At 37.9% G+C, this 22,911-nt stretch overlaps 1 protein-coding gene across 2 annotated transcripts in view; it reads left to right on the top strand.

Moving 5' to 3' along the window:
* LOC148627963 (uncharacterized) overlaps positions 1 to 22,016 on the top strand; it is a 159,958-nt gene extending 137,942 nt beyond the window's left edge. For both annotated transcript variants that reach the window (XM_088582245.1, XM_088582253.1), the window contains 5 exons: positions 176 to 7,876; positions 8,558 to 9,660; positions 9,925 to 10,022; positions 10,857 to 11,103; positions 11,926 to 22,016. In XM_088582245.1, the coding sequence (XP_088438371.1) occupies positions 176 to 7,876; positions 8,558 to 9,660; positions 9,925 to 10,022; positions 10,857 to 11,103; positions 11,926 to 21,124 (18,348 nt within the window). In that variant the 3' untranslated portion in view covers positions 21,125 to 22,016. The remainder of the gene's footprint in view (positions 1 to 175; positions 7,877 to 8,557; positions 9,661 to 9,924; positions 10,023 to 10,856; positions 11,104 to 11,925) is intronic.
* The last annotated feature ends 895 nt before the right edge of the window (positions 22,017 to 22,911 follow it).

Here is a 22,911-nt window from a genome sequence, read left to right as displayed (position 1 = left end):
ATAATGCAAAACAAAACAGAACAATTTTATAAAACAAAACAGGTTTTTTGGGGGGGCTGAAGGTCATATGCTGTTAGTACCAAAACTTATTTGAATGGAAAAAAATTGCAAGTATGTTATTCTCTACTTAAATTCCCATATACAGTATGATGAGAAAGATCAATTTTATTTTCAGCCTGTTTTGAATGACCAGACTGGTTACTGTAAGTGCAAGGAAGGATACTGGGGATCAGAATGCCAGAACACATGTCCAGGTGGGGCTAACAATGCTTGCTATGGCAATGGAATCTGTGATCCTGCTGCTGGTACCTGCTCCTGTTATGCTGGTCCAGAAGTAATAACTAATTGTGAGCAATGTAAGGCGGGGTGGTTCGGAAAAGATTGCTCAGTGGTTCATGTAAACAATGACAATAAAGCTGGAGACAAGTTCCAAGGAAAATGCTACCACAGTGGTCACTTCATTACTTTTGATGGTGCTGCGTACAACTATCACTATCCTGGAGAACACTTGCTGGTATCAGGCCAGCTGCTATCTGGAATTCAGATCAAAATCCACATACTTCAGGTTCTCATGTCACAATACTACGCCAGTGTTGGAACTGCAGCTGTTGGTATACAGATTGACAGTCACAAGCTAGTGATATCTGTGTTAGATGAAGTGGTCTCTACCTGGTATGATGGAAACAAGATTGTAATTGGGTCAGGATTCACTGTTTCTGGAGTCACATGTAAACAAGTCTCCAGTTACCATTACCAAATAGTAGGAAGTGATCTGACAGTGGATATCTATCTGTTTGAGAACCACCTCGATGTGTATATTGGATCCGTTTCAACTTTCTGTGGTACTACAACAGGTTTACTCAGCAGTTGTAATCTGAACCATGAAGATGATTTCAAGACAGAGACGGGTGTAGTTCTAAATAGTACTGTAACACTGAACACAGACTCTATTCATGATATCTTTGGTCAGTCCTGGCTTGTTTTAGAGTCAAACTCAATATTTCATGGACTAGTATCTATCGAAAACAGTGGAGGTTTTGGTCTCTTTACTAATGGTTCAAATTGCCTCACAGAACCGATATCAACATTCACTGAATTTGTCACCACAGTAGAACTAAAGTTCAAATCATCAGTTGTAAGCCCAGGATGCTATACAATCTGGTCATATAAAAAAGACAACCTTGTTTTTACAACTGTGATCTGTGACAGCAAAATGACACTCTATTACCAGGACAAGAAAATATCATTTGCATCTTTAACAGTTGAAAAAGACACATGGTACCACTTTGCCTTTGTATGGAGACTAGACACTAGAATTATCAACCTTTATCTTATTCAGGAAAGTTTACAAATCAACACTGATGTCCATGTTTTTCCAGCTTCAGACCCCAATCCATTTATACCTGGAGGAACATTTATGATTGGTCAGTGGAATTATCCACTAAGTGAAAGAGATGGAGTGAATTGGGGTTTTATTGGGACTTTTGATGACTTCAGAATCTGGAAGAAACAGCTGACATTAAACCAAATAAGGACTTATGCCTTCATTCATTTGACAAATTCATACACAGGTTTAGTAAACCATTGGAACTTCAATCTAGGATATGGTCGACAACTAGTTGACTCTATTGGTGGCTTGAAAATTACAATGGTAGGAACACCTTGGCTGCATCCAAAATGGAACTTGGTAGACTACACCTTGACATCCCTAGACAAGCAGATTTACAACATCTTCAGAAGTATAAGTGATAAGAACAATGACATAAAGGACATATGCCTGTCAACAATTATGTCTGCAGCATACAATAACTCTTGCTCAAGTTATGGTTCGCAAGTTCAATTTTATTTGTACAAGCAGTGTGTTTTCAACGGCCATGTCATGACAGACAAAGATTGGACGATGGAACCGATCATCACATTATCAGACCACTGCTCAACCGATAGATCACTTATTACATGGCCAGCCAGGACATGGTGTGATTCTTTCCAAACTAGACAGTTTCCAAGGTGGACTGGAAATTCCTGCTCTACATCCTGTGTCTCTGGTGATTGGAACACAATCTGTGACTGTCATGATGGATTTTGGGGTACTTCATGTCAAAATATTTGTCCATACTCTGCTGGTTTGCCATGTGGTGGAGGAACCTGCCACTCTAATGGTACATGTGAATGTCTACCAAATTTTACTGGTAGTAATTGTGAAAATTGTGCAACAGGATGGTATGGAAAAGATTGCTCAGTCAGTCAAGCAAATATTCCATCATCAGGTATTGCAGCTAAAGTATGTTCAGCCTTTGGCTACGGCCATTATACTTTGTTTGATGGTCAAACGTTCGATTTTACAGCCAATGGAGAGTTCGTCTTTGTCAAAGATACTACAGTCGCTGTCTACATAAGACAGATTCCATGTGGTCAAGATGGAGCATCATGTGTGAATCAAATTTGGATCCATACTCAGGGTGAAAACTTTACAATAGTATCAGCAGTACCAGGACAAAGTGGTGTACTTATGCTTCACAACAACCAAGAAATAACTCTGGATAGCAACCACAGTTTGACATCAACTGTCAAGGTAGTCCAAAATGGGGAAACGTCAGTCAACTTAGAATATGGATCTAATGTTATTACAATCGTCTATCACAGTTCAGTTCTTGAAGTATATGCAACACTAACACAATGTACTTCAGGTATGTCTGGTCTCTGTGGTATTTGTGATAGCAACAAGAACAATGACTTTGCCATAGGAGCAGGATCTACAGTAGCAATGACTGACATCACAAAGGAGATCATCAACACACGCTATGCAGACTATTGGAGGATTGATTCAAGTGTCGGGTCTGGCTTTAAGTATGTGTTTGGTGGCATCGAAGAACCACAAAGTGTCAATGGAGAAACCTATGTCCTTGCATTCAACGGGACTGGAGCATATACATCACAGCTTGAAAATCTGTTTGGATCATCTGGGGATGCAACTATACAAGTCAAATTTGCTGCCACATCAGACGAAGGGTTAATAATGGCATATTACAAGGGAACCTCAGTATCCATTTACTTAAATGGCACGGTACATGTACTTTGGGGTGATGAAAAGATAGATACTGGTTATGCAGCTGAAGTTGATATCTGGTACCAAATTTCTCTGTCATTTGTTCATGCCACTAGAACTTTGAAGATCTACATTTTTACATCATCTGGCATGCAATGGTGGCACCAGTTGACAGTTCAAACTACAGCACTCAAGAACAGTGGCTTTCTGAAAATTGGTGACTGGAAGGACAATGCTCCTATATCATTCAAGCATTTCAATGGTAAAATAGCTGAAATTGAAACATGGAAAGTTGCCCTAGATGTTTATGAGATACTGTTTACATCTAAAAGATTATTGTCGAAGAAATTTACAGACTTGACATCATTATGGATATTCACCAAAGGTCATGGCTTTGTTGCTCGAGATGTGATTGGAGAATATCAGCTTATTCTACCATCCGATGATGTATATTGGTGGCAGTCAGATGTAGTTACCGATGGAGAATCACCAAAAGCAAAACCAAACGACACCTTGACAACAACTGCTAAAAAAATATGTAAAGAATACTTGCTTGACTCTGCTCTGTCATCTGTCTGTGGACAACTTGGCGATGCAGTCTTGCAGTACCATTATGAGTCGTGCGTTGTAGATATTATTGCATCATCAAGTGAGAAAGCATATATTTTTAGTGTGTACTCATATATAGAATATTGTGAAAAAATAGCCAACCCACCGATATCACCTAGACCATCACTATGTACCGACAGTACCAATCCATTCTTTAATCTGCTGTGTTCACATTTATGTAAACATGGACATATCAACAACGATTTGGTTTGTGAGTGTAACCATGGTTACTGGGGCGATGACTGTAGTGGCGTTTGTACAGGTGGTACAATTTCACCTTGCAATAATAATGGACTTTGTGTGAAAGCCACTGGGGAATGTTATTGTTATCCGTCATACTCGAATACAACTGACTGTGCGACATGTCTTGAGCCATGGACAGGAAATGACTGTGATGTCATTATACCAGATGTAATCCCACCAACTGGTACCCCAAATTTACAGAATTACACATGTGCACTATTTGGGAACAGTCATTTGCGGACATTTAATGAGTTACAGTTTAACTTCTTACAGACAGGGGAGTTTTACATCTTCAAATCATCAGACACAAGCATATACCCAGAAGTTCAAATCAGAAATACTTACTGCTATGATGATTCGATTTGCATTGCAGCTGTATCTATCAAGTACAAGTCAAATACTGTCGTTATCAGAGCACGATATCATTCAAATCAAGACACCTTAATTTGGATTGACGGACAGTCATTCACATTTGATGGAGAATTAGAAAGGCATCTGACAGACATAGTTGTGTATCATCCAACCACATCAGAATTCGAAATAACAACCAAGTCTAGCAACCACCTAACAATATCAGTCAGATCACTTCAGCAACAACTGAATATAATTGTCCTAACTGAAACACCATTCTGTAAGACACAGGATTACCTCTGTGGCCCATGTGACCCATCTGTAACCAGCACAGACACATACTCAAATACTTGGGTTGTCACCGAACCTGACAGTTTGTTTACATTGATGTTCACTAACAATGAGTTGATGGAAATGAGACAAGTCTCTACAGCAGGCTTTTGCATTTACTTTCAAGACTCAGTCTTAACTACCGATTTTCTTCCAGGCATTATCCGAAGTGGAAACGACTTCTCTGTTGAGTTTTTCTTCAGACCTGGTGATAATACAGGCGTGATAATGTCTTACAATACAAAACTGTCCTTCATTGTTTACTTAGAAAACACATTGAAACTGAAAATCGGTCAAAACATTTATAACACAGGGATTAATGCAACGCTTGAGAAGTGGCATCATGTAACTCTTGTATGGCTCCACGTATCATCACAAATGGTTTTCTACTTGTTCAAAGAAACTGGAAGCTTTAACTTCATATCATTTACCATAAATCATCAGGACATGTTCGTGGCCTATGGTTACTTTGGTTTTGGTCAACCACCGCAGCCCCCTCTTCCATCCGATAATGAAGCATACCACAAATATTATACTGGAGATATTGACGAAGTCCGAGTGTGGCAGAAAGCTTTGTCGTACAATGACGTTCTCAAATACCAGATGAAGCGAGTTGAAACGACCACTACTTCTCTTGCAATCTATTGGAAGTTTGATGACTATGGATCATCACTTATCTATGATGTGGTAGGTAAACACCACATTGAAGTAGTTGATTATGGAGTTCTAAGACAGAAAATAAAATGGCGAGTGTCAAGTCTTCAGATTAATTCACCAACAGTGCCATATTTCCATACCTATACTGACTTATCTAAACAACAAGAGGCGGATACCAAATGTAGAACATTAATTTTCCAATCTGTTCTTGGAAAAACTACAGGACCAAGTTGTGGAACATTGAACTTCTACTTTGCTGCGTGTACAAGTGATATTGCTAGCTCTGGTAAAATTGACATGTCTCTGACTATTGTCATAAACCTGGCAGATCTTTTTGTAAAATCTAAATGGACAGCAGCCTGGCCAGGAAAAAACTACTGTAATGATTTCGCCTCCCTTGTCTATCCTGGATGGGTTGGTAATGATTGTTCACAGAGATGTGATTTTCATAAATCTATTGGATCAAACTCTTGTACATGTGAAACAGGATACTGGGGACCTTCCTGTAACAAGAGATGTCATGGTGGTACTCACAATATGTGCAACGGGCATGGAGAATGTGACCAGTTTACTGGTGATTGTAAATGTCAAATGAACTGGGCGGCTCCGAATTGCACATCATGTGCTCCTGGATGGTATGGAGAAGAATGTTCAGTTACAGTTCAACCAGTTTTACCAGGTATTTCCAACTATTTCTGTGGCTTTTCTGGCAATGGGCATATAACCACCATAGATGGGGCAAGCTTTAGATTTCCAGAACATGGTATTCATACATTTTACCAAATGGGCAATATAAATCTTCAAATTCTAACAGGAGCTTGTCGATATTTCAAAACATGTGCCAAGGAAGTAGCTTTAAAGATAGATTCAAAGATTGTTACAGTCAGTACTATCAATGGTGGCCATGTAGAAATAGATGGTCAGGTAACATCCTTGGAAACAGTGGCCAACCTTGGAAGTAGCTTCCAGATGGGACCATTAGACAGTTCGGTGTACAAAATATACAAAACAGGATTTGAGTTAATTGTATACGTACAGGAGGATTACATCAACATCAGGCTATCTATAACCACAGCTTATTGTTCTGCCTCAGAAGGACTTGTGGGTGGGTGTATTATAAAGTCACATTTTTGCAGTTCCAACGATTATCCATGCTTAATCCGATATGAAGGTCTGGCTAGTGTCTGCGCCAGTCATGTTATTTCAGGAACATCAATACTGCAGTATGCTAGTATATGGCACAAGACATATACATCGAGCATATTTAACGAGATTGCAACAACCTTCAATCCTTCAACAGGAGTTGCTATCAATACAGGATGGATTCAGACAGTTCCGTGGGAGCAAGGCTTTCTCGGAGAATCAACTACAATTGAAACTAGATTGAAAATTACTAGTCTAGATGGCAAGGGAGATGGTGGCACAGTCTTGTCATACAGCTGGAGAAGCACTACTGCTGTCTGCATAGTAAACGGAAGGTTTTTGGTGTCTCTAGGATCATATGTTGTACCAACTGGCATTCAAGTTCGACTTAATCAATGGACGCAAATAACACTGGTTTACAACAGCTTATCTGGTTGGATAACTTTCCACTACATTTATGGCAATGATATCACTGAGTTCACATCAGTTTATCTTGGTATTGGTGCTTTTCCACCGAGAGGAACTCTTGTTGTTGGAGAGTGGCAGCCGCCAATTGTAGGCGGAGGAGACATTCCACCTGGAATATTTATCGGTGTCATTGATCGTGTACTTGTATGGAACAGACCTTGTATTCCAACACAAATATTTATCCATTGGAAAACCAGTATTTTACAGATAACAACAGGCTTAGCAGCTGGTTGGAACTTAGAAGTTGGTAACGGCAAAATATCAACTGACATAGTTAACAACTACAAACTGACAATATCCGACAAGGGATGCACATGGATACCAACTGATCTTCCTGATACAAGAACTAACACTCCAAAGATTGATGTCAACATTGGTATCCCAGAACCCGAAATAAACAGTAAATGCAAGAGTCTGCTAAACAGCTCTGCGATTTCTAGCAAGTGCAACGATCTGGCTGTCAGTTCATCATTTTACATCATGGCGTGCATTGAAGACATTTCAGTCACAGGAACAATGGACTTTAGTATGGATAGCACTATTGCATTTGGATCAATGTGTGAAGTGGAGAAAGACATCTCACCACCATATCAGTCGCTTTGTAATGACTTCGAAACCAGAACATTCCCAGTGTGGAAAGGACAAGACTGCACTGCTAAATGTATTTTTGGAAAATTCATTCTAGAATCATCATATTGTCAATGTTATAGTGGTTACTGGGGAGATAAATGCGACCAGGTTTGTCCAGGTGGAGCATCTAATCCATGCAACGGTCATGGCACTTGTCAGAGGGATACTGGTAAATGTTCATGTCTAGAGAACTGGAATGGAGATGACAATTGTGGAACATGTACAACTGGATATATTGGCACTGATTGTAATGTAGCAGAACCAGAACTTCCTTCAAATGCACCAATGGGATGCTTTGCAAGAAAACATGGGAATTATGGCAACTTTACTGGACACAGATTTAGCTATGCAGAACCAGGAAATTACTTACTGACTGAGCTTAATAACCTCAAAGTAGAGGTAGGTAGGACTTATTTAGATTGCAAAGCAATATAATATTTTACTTTTGGTTATTCAACTATGCAAATAATTATAGAACAAACTTTTAAAAATCTTAAGTTTTAAATTTTTGTATAATTCTATCATGGACAATAACATCAAAAAATAGTTTTAATACTTTTTCACGAATAAATTGTACCTAAATCACACTTTAGAAAAGGCTCTTTCCCTGTTAAGTATACTTTCATTTATAACATTTAAGTGTAAGTGTTTGTAAGAATGAGGCAAAATGGAAAAAATCAGAAACATGCATGTCAAAGCCCCGCCAATCTGACAATGTAATATCACTCAAGGATACTTCCTCTATTAGAAAAGACCATTATTTGATCTCTGCATCATTGGCTTTTCAGTAGAATTTTAGAAAAATTAGGTATTGGACAGAGTTATCTGCTGTTGAAATGTTCATTTTCAGTGCATTTAAATGAAATTGTAAGTCAATGGCCCAACATGATATGGAAAATCTTGTCTGTTTTCTTGATTCTGATGGTGCAAATAGTCAAATTAAAAAATGATGGGATTTTTCATACCATGTTTCACTGACTGCCTGATTCTTACAGGAACTGACACTTAACAACTAAGATGAAATTACGTTTTTTGTGTTAAAATGCCTGCCTTGTGACATGTTCATATTCTTCTTTGAAGGTAAGACAAGTATCTTGTAAATGGCGAAAAAGACAGAGTGTATGCATGGATGCTGTGTCTATCAAGATACACAAGACAACTGTTACCTACCTCTCTCATAATGACACCATCTGGGTTGATGGCAAAGAGGTCCAAGTTACTCTAGAAAGACGTAAGAGAATAGAGGTTGAAGGTGGATGCAAAATTAAACTCCACAGACCATCGGAGAGAGTTACAAGATACATCATGAACGAATTAGGATTTGTTGTTCGAATTAGGCGACACGTGCGCTTTGATAAGTTTATAGCAGTCGTAAGAGTTAAAATTGGAACTGATTTTTGTTGCAGTTCTCCTCCTATCCGAGGAATATGTGGAGGATGTAAAGACTGCTCTTCTTATACTCCTACAATGCCTTGTTCAATGGATCTAACAACCACCAGTACAACAATGGCACCAACTACAATAATGACACCAACTACAACAATGAATTATTTGAATGATAGTAGCATCGATTCGACAGGTTTAAAAACATTTGCTACTACAACTGAAGCCTCCGACACTGTGACAAATATATTCAATCCTAACACTCTGCCCCCTGGAAGTTCTATTTTGGAAGAATCTGGGGTAGATGAAACATCTGTAGCAGGGATAGGACCGGGTAATGCTGTTTGCAATGATGATGCATCTATGATCACTGAACAAGTACAAATTTTCAACAGCGATTATGTTTCAATAGAGTTTTTCGTCAAGACTTGCCATGAAGACAGTTGTCTTGGTACCATATTGTCATATACTAGTGTGAAGACATTTGCCGTGAAGAACATGAATGGAAAGCTTGTCATAACCTATGGAGAGTTAACCTTCAACCTCGGTCTAATTCTGGAAAACGATAAGTGGAGTCAAGTAGGTTTGATCTATGATGGAGGCACCTATCTTGATGTTTATGTCTTTAATAACTCTGGAACGTACAGGCGAGAGCTGGTAGAGCTTGATGGTACGCATCCATTCAGTGGTAAAGGACGATTGGCGTTAGGCAAATGGCAGCCACCACCAGATGGGTCTGGAGATCAACCATTGAATGAAGGATTTGAAGGATGTATCGATGAACTCAGAATTTGGAACAGGTGAGCTCTATATATGGTTAATATTGCTTATCAAATAAATTAGGGACACATGACATCAATAAGGTACGTATTATATATGCCGCTTTTAAAATATAAAGGTGTTAAGGAATTAATCATACCAAATAAGCATATTACTTTATATTCATTTTTATTTATTGTTATAGAATTTATATTTTAACTTGGAAGTTTTGTAATCTGATAACTTTTAAATGCTTGTCAATGAAACAAACTTTCCTTACTGAAATTATGTAATATTTTGTTTAGGTACCTCGGTTTAATGGAGATAAAAAACCATTGGAATAGAACCTACACTCTTGATGATGAAGGGTTGTCCTCTCTCTGGACCTTCAATGAGGAATTAGGTATTTCATTTGAACTTAAGTAGCTGTCTTTGTAAGAATCATGCAAAATCTGAAAAATGCGATGCACCCTAAAAAAAGGCTACACATTTTTATTTTTGTAATTAAGTTGTTTTATGGGTCTATACTATGAAATATGTAATTATTCATTCAAATCTGCCTACTCTTAGGAGATAATCGACATTGAACATACAGTAGATTCTATTGTATTTGAGTGTCATTTATCTCCCTTAATTTTGAAATCTACAGTGCATTCTATATAATTTTGTATCTCCTAAGAACACGGGATGTATGAAAAACTGAATGTGAATTTCTGTTTACTACGTATACGGAAATTCTAACAAAATATCAAAAATAAAAATATATAGGCTTTTTACCCATGAATCACATTTTGCATGATTCTTAGCTGGAGTGCTACTTAACATGAGTATCAAAACAAACAAAACGGATATTTCAGCTCATGTTCATTTTTGTTGTGTACATCAGTTTTCGTTGTCTAGTAGTTACCCCAGGATTAGGTCCTTTTTTATTACTGGTTTTCTTGTGATTTCTCTTTCAAAATGCAGATTTATCTTCCTCTAAATATACTTAATTCTTTGCCTTTGAAGAATTAAGTTATTTATTTTAAGTTCTTAACCAATAATTATATTTTATGTTCTTTTCTTTGGTTTTTTGACTCTAGTGAATGCTAAGATCTTGATGATATGTTGTAATAGTCATATTAATCTAACATCAAGTTAAAGTTCAGTTCTGAAATTTATCATATATTTTTAATGTTGTAGTAATATTAATAAAAAGTGATGTATTTGATAAAATTTTAAATGTTTATGATTGTAGATGGTACATGGACAGCAGAGAATAGTGGTATTGTTTTAAGGAATCCAGTTAGTCCATTTAATGGAGGAGTTGTAAGGCTATCAGATGCTCCTATTCCCTTTGTTGCGTCTCCAGTGGATGTCAGCCCACCGTCGGATCTACTCGTTTCATCACAGATCGGAAAACGTAGGAAGAGGGCTACCATTTATGTACCCATCAGTACTGCATCATTCTGTGAACAAGTCTTCAGCTCGAGCAATTTTGCAAGGTATCTAAAATTATCATAATATTGATGCCCCTTTGTTACATTCGTTAAAGCTGTTGATTTAATTTGTTCAATAAACGTACTAAATTTTGCTTTTTTCGCGGTGGACAGAAAACTGCGAAAAATTGTATCTGCAACATTAATCTTTAACACTATACAACGCTAATTATTTTTTTTAAATCGCGAAAATTAATACCCCGAATATGTCCCCAAAAATTTATATGTTACGGTATTTGTCAGCTAAAATTACAAACTTCTCATGAAAATAATTTGGTATTAATCTGTGTATCATTAGCATTGATAGCTCATCCATTTAACTGATCGTTTGCATGATATGAGTGATTGATAATTTAGATTTTTTTTGTACATTTTGTATACCATTTGATATTGAACCTGCATTAACATTTTCGAATTTGTATTTATGTAATCAAGAACAAAACATTTCGGTATACACTGATTTTTATGAGACAACATAATATTAGGAGCAAGGTCAAAATTCCCACGTAGAGAGTACTAGAATAATGATAAGGATTTTTTTTATTGAAAAGCAATATAATGTAATAGGCAAAACATGTTTAAAACCAATTAAGAGAATTCGATCCTTTACATTGTTTTCTCTTAATATTTATAGATGGAAAACATGGCAATCAAAACAAAGTTCTAAACAACCTTACAAACCAACAAATAAGACTGACATATGTTTACATTAAGTACATAACCTGTAAAATCTGTACTAAGGGTTTTTTTAACGTCCTTGACTACCCTGTCGGGTTTAGCATGGATGGATTTGTACAAGATTAAAATTTGTACTACTTATATTTTCAGCACCTGTACACCAGCAGGAAGTGGTTTGAATCAGAAATACAAGTATGAATGTGAACAAGCGCAAGATCCTGAAGACTTGGAAGATACCATCTTGGAGTATGCAGACTATTGCCAATATATCCTTGAATTAAGCATCTGGCCAGGACTGTCACTATGTACTGAAATGACAAATGATGCTGCGTTTAACTCAGTGTTTGGGGACCACTGTGATCCACATTGCTATTTTGGAACCAAAAATGGAGGCACTGAATGTGTTTGTAACAAAGGATATTGGAATACGACATGTGACACAGAATGTCCCGGGGGAGCCGCCTCTCCATGCTCAGGATATGGAACATGTGATCAAACAGGATCATGTGACTGTCCACTCAACAGAAAAGGTGCAGATGATTGTTCTGTCTGTACTGATGGCTGGATCGGACCTGACTGTGCTGTAGCAGAAAACACCATCGCTGGTAATCAGTCCATTGCCCTGGCAAGTCAATTAGGTCACATGACAAATTTGGATGGTTTGAGCTTTATCGTCAGAGAACCAGCGGTGTATTCATTGCTTACCATAAGTGATGTCATTGCCATTCAGGGAAAACTAGTAGCGTGTCATCAGAACCATACCTGCATCACATTTTTATCGGTGAGACTTGGGGATACTTCAGCAGGATTTTCAACCATCACATTCAAGACTCCAAGACTCAAAACAAGTAAACCTATTGTTTACATTGAAGACCAAGAAACCACAGTTGATGAGCCATTGTACTTCAAGGGTTTCAGTTTAGAAAGGATTGACATCGATGAATTGAAGATAAAGATTGAAGACCAAGCTCAAGTTGGTGTAAGGCTGCAAGGGCAATACCTTGTTATGGAAGTTATATTGAGTCATCAGTATGTCAGCACCACAAGTGGAATACTCGGAGGTTCAGGAGTCAGCAACTCAACATTTAAAATCGAATCATTACTGTACAAAGAAGTTTTCTCTCCAAATGTATGTGTATACACAGGACCAACACAGACTCCACAATCAACATACCAGGCATACACATTGCAAATCAGCGGCATCTCACCAAACAAAAACATGTCTCTGCCATATTCTTTTGAATGGTCAAGATTTGTTGTCGTACCTTGTGATGAGTTCATCTACTACCCATTTATCTATTACAAAACACAGAATGTTGGTGGATACAGCTTGAACTTTGCTTCATCTATAATATATGGAGAGGTTGACTTATACACAACTGTAGGTCCTAACATTACCTTTGAATTTTTGACTAAAATTGCCAACAAGTCTGATGATGGAGGTGTTCTGTTTTCCTTCAGTAACACCAAGCTCTTCATTGTCCAAGTGTCTAGTGGAATAATTGACATAGAATATGAAAGCCAGACATACTCAACTAATCTCACTCTTCAGGAAGGAGAATGGAACAAAGTCATAGTGATGTACTATGGTGAAATTGGAGATTTTGATATCTATGTCTTCAATAGTGTAGGATATATCGAAAGGAGAAGCTATGAATTACCACTTTATATTTTCAACGATCCTGGAACACTTTCCATTGGTCATTGGCAACCACCATACAATGGTAAAGTCATGTCAGCTCCACGCCCATTTAGTGGATACATTGACAATTTCTTGGTATGGAAAATATCCTTGGAGCCAAATATTGTGACGGACATCTTTCAAATAGACCCACTAGATGTACAACACTTACTGAACAACCTTTGGCAATTCGATGAAGGTCAAGGGTCTATTACATCTGATGCACTCGAAGGCAACATCATAAACCTACCTTCATCACCATGGATACCACCAGAGTGGATTCCTTCAGATGTGTATTATGTCAAAAATAATTATCCAGGTGTCACGTTCGTTAAATTCGGCAGCTCAACAGTCAAAAAAGAAGCTGATAATCTTTGTAGCCAAGTAATGGACAATACTATATCATCCTGTATTGGACTGACAACTGCTACAAAACAAATATTTTACTCAGCTTGCCTTCAAGTGTACAGTACTACCAAAGATTCAGCAAATGCTTACAATGTTATCTTGAGCTATGGGCGCATTTGTCAGCTGTCTTTAGACCTTGCTTCTCCACCAACAAATAATTTATGTAGCAGTTTGCTCAGCAGTGAAAGTGAAAACAGCGGATGTACTAAGACGTGTTCATTTGGTGAAAAGCAAAACGACGGGTCATGTTCATGTACGTCTGGGTATTTTGGCACGACTTGCTCGGGTATTTGTCCAGGAGGATCTGACACACCTTGTAACAATCATGGGAAATGTACAAGCTTGGGTCAGTGCGCTTGTAATTGGAATTGGAATGGTGATACCGAATGTGGAACATGTACAGGAGGTTTGATGGGACCAGATTGTAGAATTTTTTACCACGGCTCGTCATTTGGGACAAAAGCATACGTTACCGGCAAGGGTGATTACATGGGTTTCAATGGCTATCAAATTTCTTTAGATGAGGCAACTGGAGTTTTTACAGTTTTCGATTCACCTTCCAATTTTGCAGTTGAAGTATACCAAGTAAGCTGTATATATGGTACCTGCATAATAGGAGTGTCAATCAAAACTTCTTCAAACCAACTTGTTATCATGCCATCAGGACAGAATGATATGCCTCCATTTGTATACAAGGATTTAGTCAAGTCTGAATACGAGACCACTACAACGTTACCTGGCCTTAAAATGGAAATGAAGTCTTTCACAGAAATAGAAATTTCTGTTGGATCGAGTACCATCAAACTTTTGGTCCAGTACAATGGTATAGACGTATCAATGGACATACTATCAACAGTGTGCTCCTCATCAACTGGAATTGTTGGAAATTGTGGCGGTACCAGCGAAACATACACTACATACAATCAAAACAACCTGATGCAGTACGTTACGAACACATATAGTTCGGTAGATGGACCAATAGTTCAAACAATGCTTGCAGTTTTTGGACGTAATGTAAGCCATGACTCCGGATTTGCTTTATCGTTCAACGAAACGTCGTCTTTGACAGATACACTTACATACAGACAAGACCACACTCTGGACAGCAACAGTTTTAGTTTAAGCTTATACTTCAAACCTAAAACCGAGGGTGGAGTCCTACTAGCCTACAGTAAAAACATGACGTTTTCCATACTGAATAGAAATCCAATAATAATGCGATGCGGTACAAAGATCATAACGACTAATGTGACTATTCATCAAAATCAGTGGAACCAGATTGTCACAACATTCGACAGAACGAACAACAAAATTCATTTTTACCACTATGGACCAAATGTTACTATACGATATCAGATAATCGAAGACTTCTGTTCTGACTTATTTATAGAGGGAGGCAAAATATCGCTCGGAGAGTGGATACCATCAATCGATTCTGAGAAATATTCATACACAGAAACGTTTGATGGAGAAATAGAAGAAGTGTCAGTTTGGAAAGATCCAATACCGGCCCCTTTGATATTCCAAGCCGAAAGCCTGAATGTAAAATTGTCCGGTTTCCTAAAAAATGTAACATCTCTTTGGTCGTTCTCAGAGGGCGTTGGACACACTGCGTTTGACAACGTGATGGGCAACAATATGAATTTACCTAGCCACCCATGGCAGACACCTCTTTGGGAAATATCAGATAAAACTTTGAAAGTTATCAACGAGGAAATAAGCCTAGACATTGAAACTCAGCAAGGTGCTCTTGATTTGTGCAACTCGTTTTTCGACGCTGTGTCAGCTTCATGTAGCGGTATTTCACCGAATGGTAAGATCTGGTTCAAAAACCAGTGTATTTTGATAGGCAGCTCTACTGCAAACATAAGTGATGTTGTTTCGGTAATGGTAACATTCACAACGATATGCGATCTTGTTGGCGGGTTAAAGGACACATTATACAACAATATGTGTAGTCTGAACACTTCTATACCGTTCTGGGTTTCACAAGTCTGCAATAACTGTGGGTATGGTTACAAAGGAGCAAATGGAGCGTGTGTCTGCTACTATGGTTTTTACGGAACAAACTGTGATAATATATGTCCAAATGGAATTATTTCACCGTGCAACAACCAGGGTGTTTGTGACACTAGCGGTATCTGTCAGTGTGAAGGTCACTGGTCCGGATTAACATGTGACAGTTGCGAATCAGGATGGGAAGGGGAAGTTTGTGTTGTCATGGCGACAGGACAGTCTGCTAACCAGACGACACTTGTAGCTCAAGTGTCCACAAACGGACAAATGATATCATTCGATGGGTTTGTCATCGATCTGACCCTCAAGAATGTTTACACCTTGTTTGGCCATTCAAATCAGATAATGTCAGTATATGGCCATGTATCAACGTGCAACGATACGTTCCGTACGCATTATTGTTTAAGAGATCTAGTTCTTGACGTGAATGGAATTTTCTATTTCATAAGATCTTTGACAAGCTTTCAAAATAACAAAGTTGTAGTTTATACCAATTCAGATGAAATAACTATCTACGACAAATTCATTACAAGTGAAATTGAAATTTCTATCATCCAAACCAACACCATTTTATGCACATTCATTGGCATCGACTTGTCCGTTAAATTAGTTTATATCGATAATGGATTAATATTGACGCTGACGTTTCCCAATACAAAGTTTATAAATGATGCTTCATACATCAGTGGATTGTTAACATCCTGTAACACTAAAACCTCAATACAAATGGTCAAATGCAATGTACCACGAACAAGTATTTGTGACAAATCTGTCAATGCAACAACTGCAGGATCGTGTGTGGGCACATTAAATGTAGCGGCTGTCGAAGCCTACCTCCAGCAACATGTGTTTACCGACATTGCAGTTGATACCAAGCTGGAACGGCAGTACATAATAACAGGACCAGCTTGTCTTCTCTTCAGTGGGACAGGATTGTATGTGGATGAAGTAGAATTACCAACGTCTAACTTTGCCATTGAGTTCCATGTGAAACCAACCGCTGTCAATGGACCAATGATGACGTATCATACTGCTACACATCAAATAATCATAGTCAACTACAAAACTGGTATAGTAGTGATTGCAGATGACACAGTATACCAGACTAACATTCCGTTAGACCAGGACACATGGAACCAAGTAAATCTTGTATGGAACAAACAAAATTACCAGCTTGAGGTGTACGTAATATCAAATGCTGGCACGACCACTGTAAAAGAAATTGCTTGTCCCTTTGATGTATTTGAATCTGGTGGAACATTTACAATTGGACAAATTGGAGATGGTGTAATATCATTGTTCCCTATTGGCACATTCAATGGTTACATTGACGAATTGAGAATATGGACAAGACCAAATAATCCATCTATCATAAGAACGAATTGGAGAATCTCTGTCACAGACAGAACTCCTGACCTTCATGCTGCATGGTCTTTAAATGAAGGAACTGGATTTGTAGCGTCGGAATTAAAGAACAACCAACATCTGTTTGCAGTAAATTATGCTAATCCTCCAACATGGGCTGCATCAGACCTTGATTTGAGTCCTGGGGTCGATTTAAGGCTTCCGGAAATAACAGCGAAGACTCCACTTAGTACAACAGTCGATACATCTAAATGTGACACCCTTTTGGATTCATCTGAACTCGACAGTCGTTGTTCTGGACTGGAAAATATTTTGTCAGACCTTCATGGCGAATGTGTTACCCTCGTTCAAACAACAGGTAATCCTGACTTGGCAGAAGTGTTATTGTTGAGTATTGCTGACTACTGTCAAAATGCCAAAAACTTGACAGAATCGCCCGCTAAGGCTCTTTGTAATCAAATCGATGTTCATGACAAATATGTGTCATGGTATGGTGGATCATGTAGCAATGAATGTGTTTTTGGTACTGTCTATAACAGCGTTTGTAATTGCGATCCCTCCCACTATGGCCCATCGTGTTCGGGATCTTGCAGTCTTGGACCACAAGGAGCATGTAATGCACATGGTACTTGCGACTCTACATCAGGTGAATGCCAATGCAACTCCCACTGGAACGGAGTTACATTGAAGGCGTCGGACTACTGGAAATCGCTCTCAACACAATTAAGTGTCAAAATATCACTCTCATCCTACTCATGCGCAGATTGTTCTTTAGGGTGGCACGGAGCCGATTGTAACTTCGTTGTCCAGGCAATCAAAAGCGGACAGTCAAACGCTGTTGGGTTCATGTTAGCTTCCTACATAACAACATTAGGTGGTGCATCATATAGGTTAATACTTCCGGGAATATACAACGTTTATTCAGTTTCTGGCATGTCTGTTCAGGCTGTATTCTGGCCTTGTAGTAATGATATATATTGCCGACAGATGAAAGAAATTTCTGTTAGCAGTGGTGCACAAACTGTTAGTGTGTTGAGATTCAATGATACCTTACAACCAATGCATATTGGGGGTCTCATCGATTTTGTGTATCCAGTCACCAAATCTATTTCTAATATCGAAGTCAAGTGGATAGTTCAAAACTATGTCAGGATAACCGTCGGCTCATTTTCTGTTCTGGTATCGGACAGCAATACTGGATTGATATGTAGATTTAAAATTGGAACAAGCAGTGGACATGGTGCCACTGGGTTGTTAGGTAACACGGATGACCCATGGTGGATGAACTTGTTATCTCCTAGTGATAAGGTCAGTGCCAACTCCTCATTAATTGACAACTTGTCAGCATCTTACACTGGCTCCTGGACAAAGAGTGCATTTGGGTCATCATTATCAACGGTCCATACTTGGCACGCAAATAGGCAGCAGAACCTAACGACAGCAGGATTTCTCCTGCATTTAACTTTGCAATCAGTAACGTATTCTGGTGTTTACATGACAAAGGACATTACGGCTTTCACCATCAGTTTTTGGATGAGAATACAAATTCATTTGATACACCAGCCTTTGATTGTGTACCAGTTAGATGGTCAAAACCTTACTTTGTCTGCTGAGACCGGTAAAATAACATTACAGTGGGGAACCAAATGGACAACTTCCCTAGAATTGAAACTTACCACATGGATCTACGCTGCTATGACTTGGAAATCGTCCGACGGAGAATTGTTACTTTTCCTAATGACAGATGGACGTCTCCAATACAAGGTCATCAAAAAAGTTCACGAATCATCCACATTTAATATTGAATCGATTTTCATTTTAGGAAATGATAATAGTCCGCTAGAAGTTGATCACGTCCGAGTTTGGAAGGTAGCAAAATCATTAGACACAGTGCTAGCAGAAATGGCATCATATGCGGATGATTTGGCGTCAGAAAAAGAACTTATTGTGCTAATAGGGTGTGATGAAGGTTCAGGACTTATATCAATTCTAGATTCTTCAACATTATCTGGTACAAAATCAATATCAGGAATAATTTCTGAACCAGAGACTGGCGATTTATGGATTCCGTCGGATATCCCAACTACTAAATCGTATATGCCAAAAGATTTATCGCCTGCATCGGTAAATAAAACTATCCTCGACGAATGCATAGAAGCACTGAATAATTCAGATACACAACAGTACTGTCAAGATGTGAGCAATATCACAGAATATTTCCTTGAAGCCTGTCTAGCTGATTACGATAATATCGGAGAGAACGCAACTGATATACTTATCGTTCACAACCTTATCTTTTACTGTCAAGCAACTTTCAATGTAGATGAATGTAAGTTGAATGAATATTTCGACTACTGTACTGACAAAGACGAAGAAACATCGGAAAGTAGCATCTTGTTGATCATTATTATAATCTGTTGCATAATTCCGGTCATCATACTAATCATATGCTGTTGCTGCTGGTTCCATGGCGTCCTTTGCTTTAAACAATGTAAACCTGGGATAAAAGCAGGAAAGACAAAGGACAATCAAAATGATGCTATTGTGAACTATGAGTACGAGGAAGATTCAGATGTCGCTTATTCAAGAAATCGAATAAACTCTCGCAACGCAAATGTGTTATTTGGAGATGAAACAGGTTTCCGTACTCTTGATTCTGGGATGTCTGGACGAAGTAGTTCAGCACTATCGGCATCGGATTTCCCAGTTTTATTTGATACCTTTGATGACGATTTTGTATCCCCACCACCACCACGCGGTACCCTATTCACTCCTGGCCCAACGTCTCCAGCACCACCCCCGTCATCAGGTGGACCTAGAAGTACATCATCACTGCTGGCCACACTGGGAAGCATCATTCCGAAAGTTAAGAAAGGTAAAAAAGGAAATCATCCTGCTCCTGCTGACTTTAGGCTGCAAGACGCAAATATTGACGATCAATCTGTGAATGTTCAAGTTGCTCAACCAAAAACGTTTACCAGACATGACAATGCAACACCTGTTTTCGGTAAAAAAACGCATGCGCCATTTTTAAGGAATCCGACAGCCACTCCATTATTCAACAATCCTAATGAAAGTGAAAGACCTGATTCTGCCTCATCAGAAACGAGGGCGAAATCACGATCACCTTTTGTTACTCCAGGATTAGATGGCAATAACATCAGCGATGACGGAACAGTCAGTCCTTTCCAACCAGAGGAGTTATCTACCTTTTCTGTTGTTAACAGAGGCTACTCGCCAGACCTAAAAGATGCAGAACCCGTTTTCTCAAAAGGTCATAAGCCATTGCCGGTCCTAGTTGAAGTGCCATCAATGGAAACTTTCAAATCAAAACCATCCGATCCAGGAAGAAAGTCTAGAGCTACCAATGCAATTCATGGACCACCAACAATTGATGGAAAACCAGGCCTACCACGAAACGCTTTTGGTGGTAGTGAACCTCAGAAACTGAAGAAATCTTCTGGTCGTTCATCAGGAAGTTCCGATGCCGTCCATGGTACATTAGGTACACAAGATAAATCATTACTTAATCAAGAAGATGAAGTGATAATAAAGCCACCATCTTACTCGGCGCCCTCTCCTGGACTTTTGATTGATTTGGATGATTTAATGGGGACAGAAGATATACATTCTCAGCCACTGACAGGTCAGACAAAGCCGCTGGTTCCATTGCCAGGCTCTTTGCCGCAGCAAACCAAAAATCAAACTAAGAAAGACAAATCAACGAAAAGTTCTGATGTTGTTCCTACAGCTCCTGGACCACTAGGGGCAATGATGTTAGCAGCAGCTGGTACGAAAAGAAAAGAAGGAGAAGACTTGTTGATGCAAACACCACCAGATGATACTTTACTTAGGGAAGATGACCTCAGGGAAGTGTAGAACAAGAGTTTAATTATGACATTAAACATACAAATTTAATACATGTATACTTTAGAAAAAAACGATCGATTGATTAATTTTGTGATTTGATTTGTGACAGTTTAGGAATTGATGAACAAGCCTCAATTGTATTAGTTTATACATTTTATGTTGATGATTTTTTTCCCTTCACATGTCATTAGGTTTGGGTTATATTCGTTATTAAGCTCTCTTTATTCAATTTCCATAAATCACAATTCTTAAAAAAAATGAGCTCAACAAAAAGACATTCGTATTAATATTTTTAAGCCTTTAATGTATTTTATTAATTATGATCAGGCATTTAAATATGGTGATTTTTTCAAAGACTAATTTCTCATAAATTTTCATACTTATTTTTAAACATTGATATGTAGTTTCAACCGGTATTTTTGTATCATTTTATTTTGTATGATAATGCCTAAAGAGTAAGATAATTTGAAAATGATTTACGCTCTATTTATGTTACTATGTTCTTATATTTTTCTTCATCATTTTACCTTTAATATTAACGTTATGCATAGGAACCTTACTTTTGGAAAATCTCATTAAGTATCAGTTTTATTTTTATCAAAACTAAATTTTTGAAAATGATTGTTTGACCTCGTGACAAAATTCCCTGAATTAATTTAGAATGTTTTTTGTACATGAAAATTTTCATCTGTACGAAATAATTACGTTGTTGTTTATTTTTTTACTGTGATGTTTTTTCAGTCTAATGATAAGTGCCATAATTTCCGTCCATCACTTTTTCTATTTATTATATATGTTTTACTAACGCGACAATGTAAGAACGTTTTCTTTATTATATCTATCTTCGTACTTAATGACTGTTCTGTTTATATCTTTTCATGTTATAAAAACTTATAGAATATTTTATGTTTTAAGCCCTAATTTTAACTACCTTGTGGCTTTGAGACTTGTTCAACAAAGTTTGTAACAGTTGTGGGACATTTGCTAATCAAATAATGACCATATGGATTCATGCCCTTTAAACTGCTTGGCAATTTCTGCTGGACATTAGTAGGATTGTTGTTATGGAGTGTACATCTGCATTCTATATTTGTGCTATAGTTCAATTTCAACTAATACATTCCATCTGACTAAATTTTCAGCAAGTGAAATTGTGAACAAACACAAACTGGTTGCTACCTCTTTACATGCTGAGCCTAGTAGCATGAAAGTTCTCACTGTGTACTGGCTTCCTAAACTTCGCAAAGGACCTTATAAATGAATATCTATTTTCACTTTTCAAGTCATCGGTCAACAACCAGACTATTTTAATTACTAGTGCGCTTGATAACATAAAAATCAATGTATAAATATGATTGAAGGATACATAGATGCAAAATGTTAATAAAACATAAAGCAAAAATGAAAAAAACGCTTTTGATTTGCTATATATCGTTCCTCCAGCTTATAGGCTCTGCTATACAAGAGTAAAGCTTTGAAACACCGAATATGGGAATATATTGCTAACTATACCTTGCTTTCTATGGATGAAATAAATTGCTTCAAAATAATACATAATATAATATGAACAGATTTTTAAAGAGGACTAAGTCCCAAAACGTTTTCTATATGAAATTAACCTTTCGCCGTGCTGCTCGTTTTAGGCATAAAGAACCAAGAGACACACAAGCTGGACTTGAATAACTCCAGATATTTTACAATTTTTCCTTCAATAAGTGTTGTTTTAATAACGAGAATGGATATAGTGGATTTGTCAAATGACAGCAAACCCACTGGGATGAAAAATGTCAGCCCAA

This window comes from Perna viridis, chromosome 1 (assembly GCF_037379345.1).
Source record: "Perna viridis isolate PV_CMFRI_1.1 ecotype Kerala chromosome 1, ASM3737934v1, whole genome shotgun sequence".
Taxonomy (NCBI): domain Eukaryota; kingdom Metazoa; phylum Mollusca; class Bivalvia; order Mytilida; family Mytilidae; genus Perna; species Perna viridis.
The sequence above is the reverse complement of the archived record's forward strand: the minus strand, read 5'-3'. Positions and strand labels throughout refer to the sequence as shown.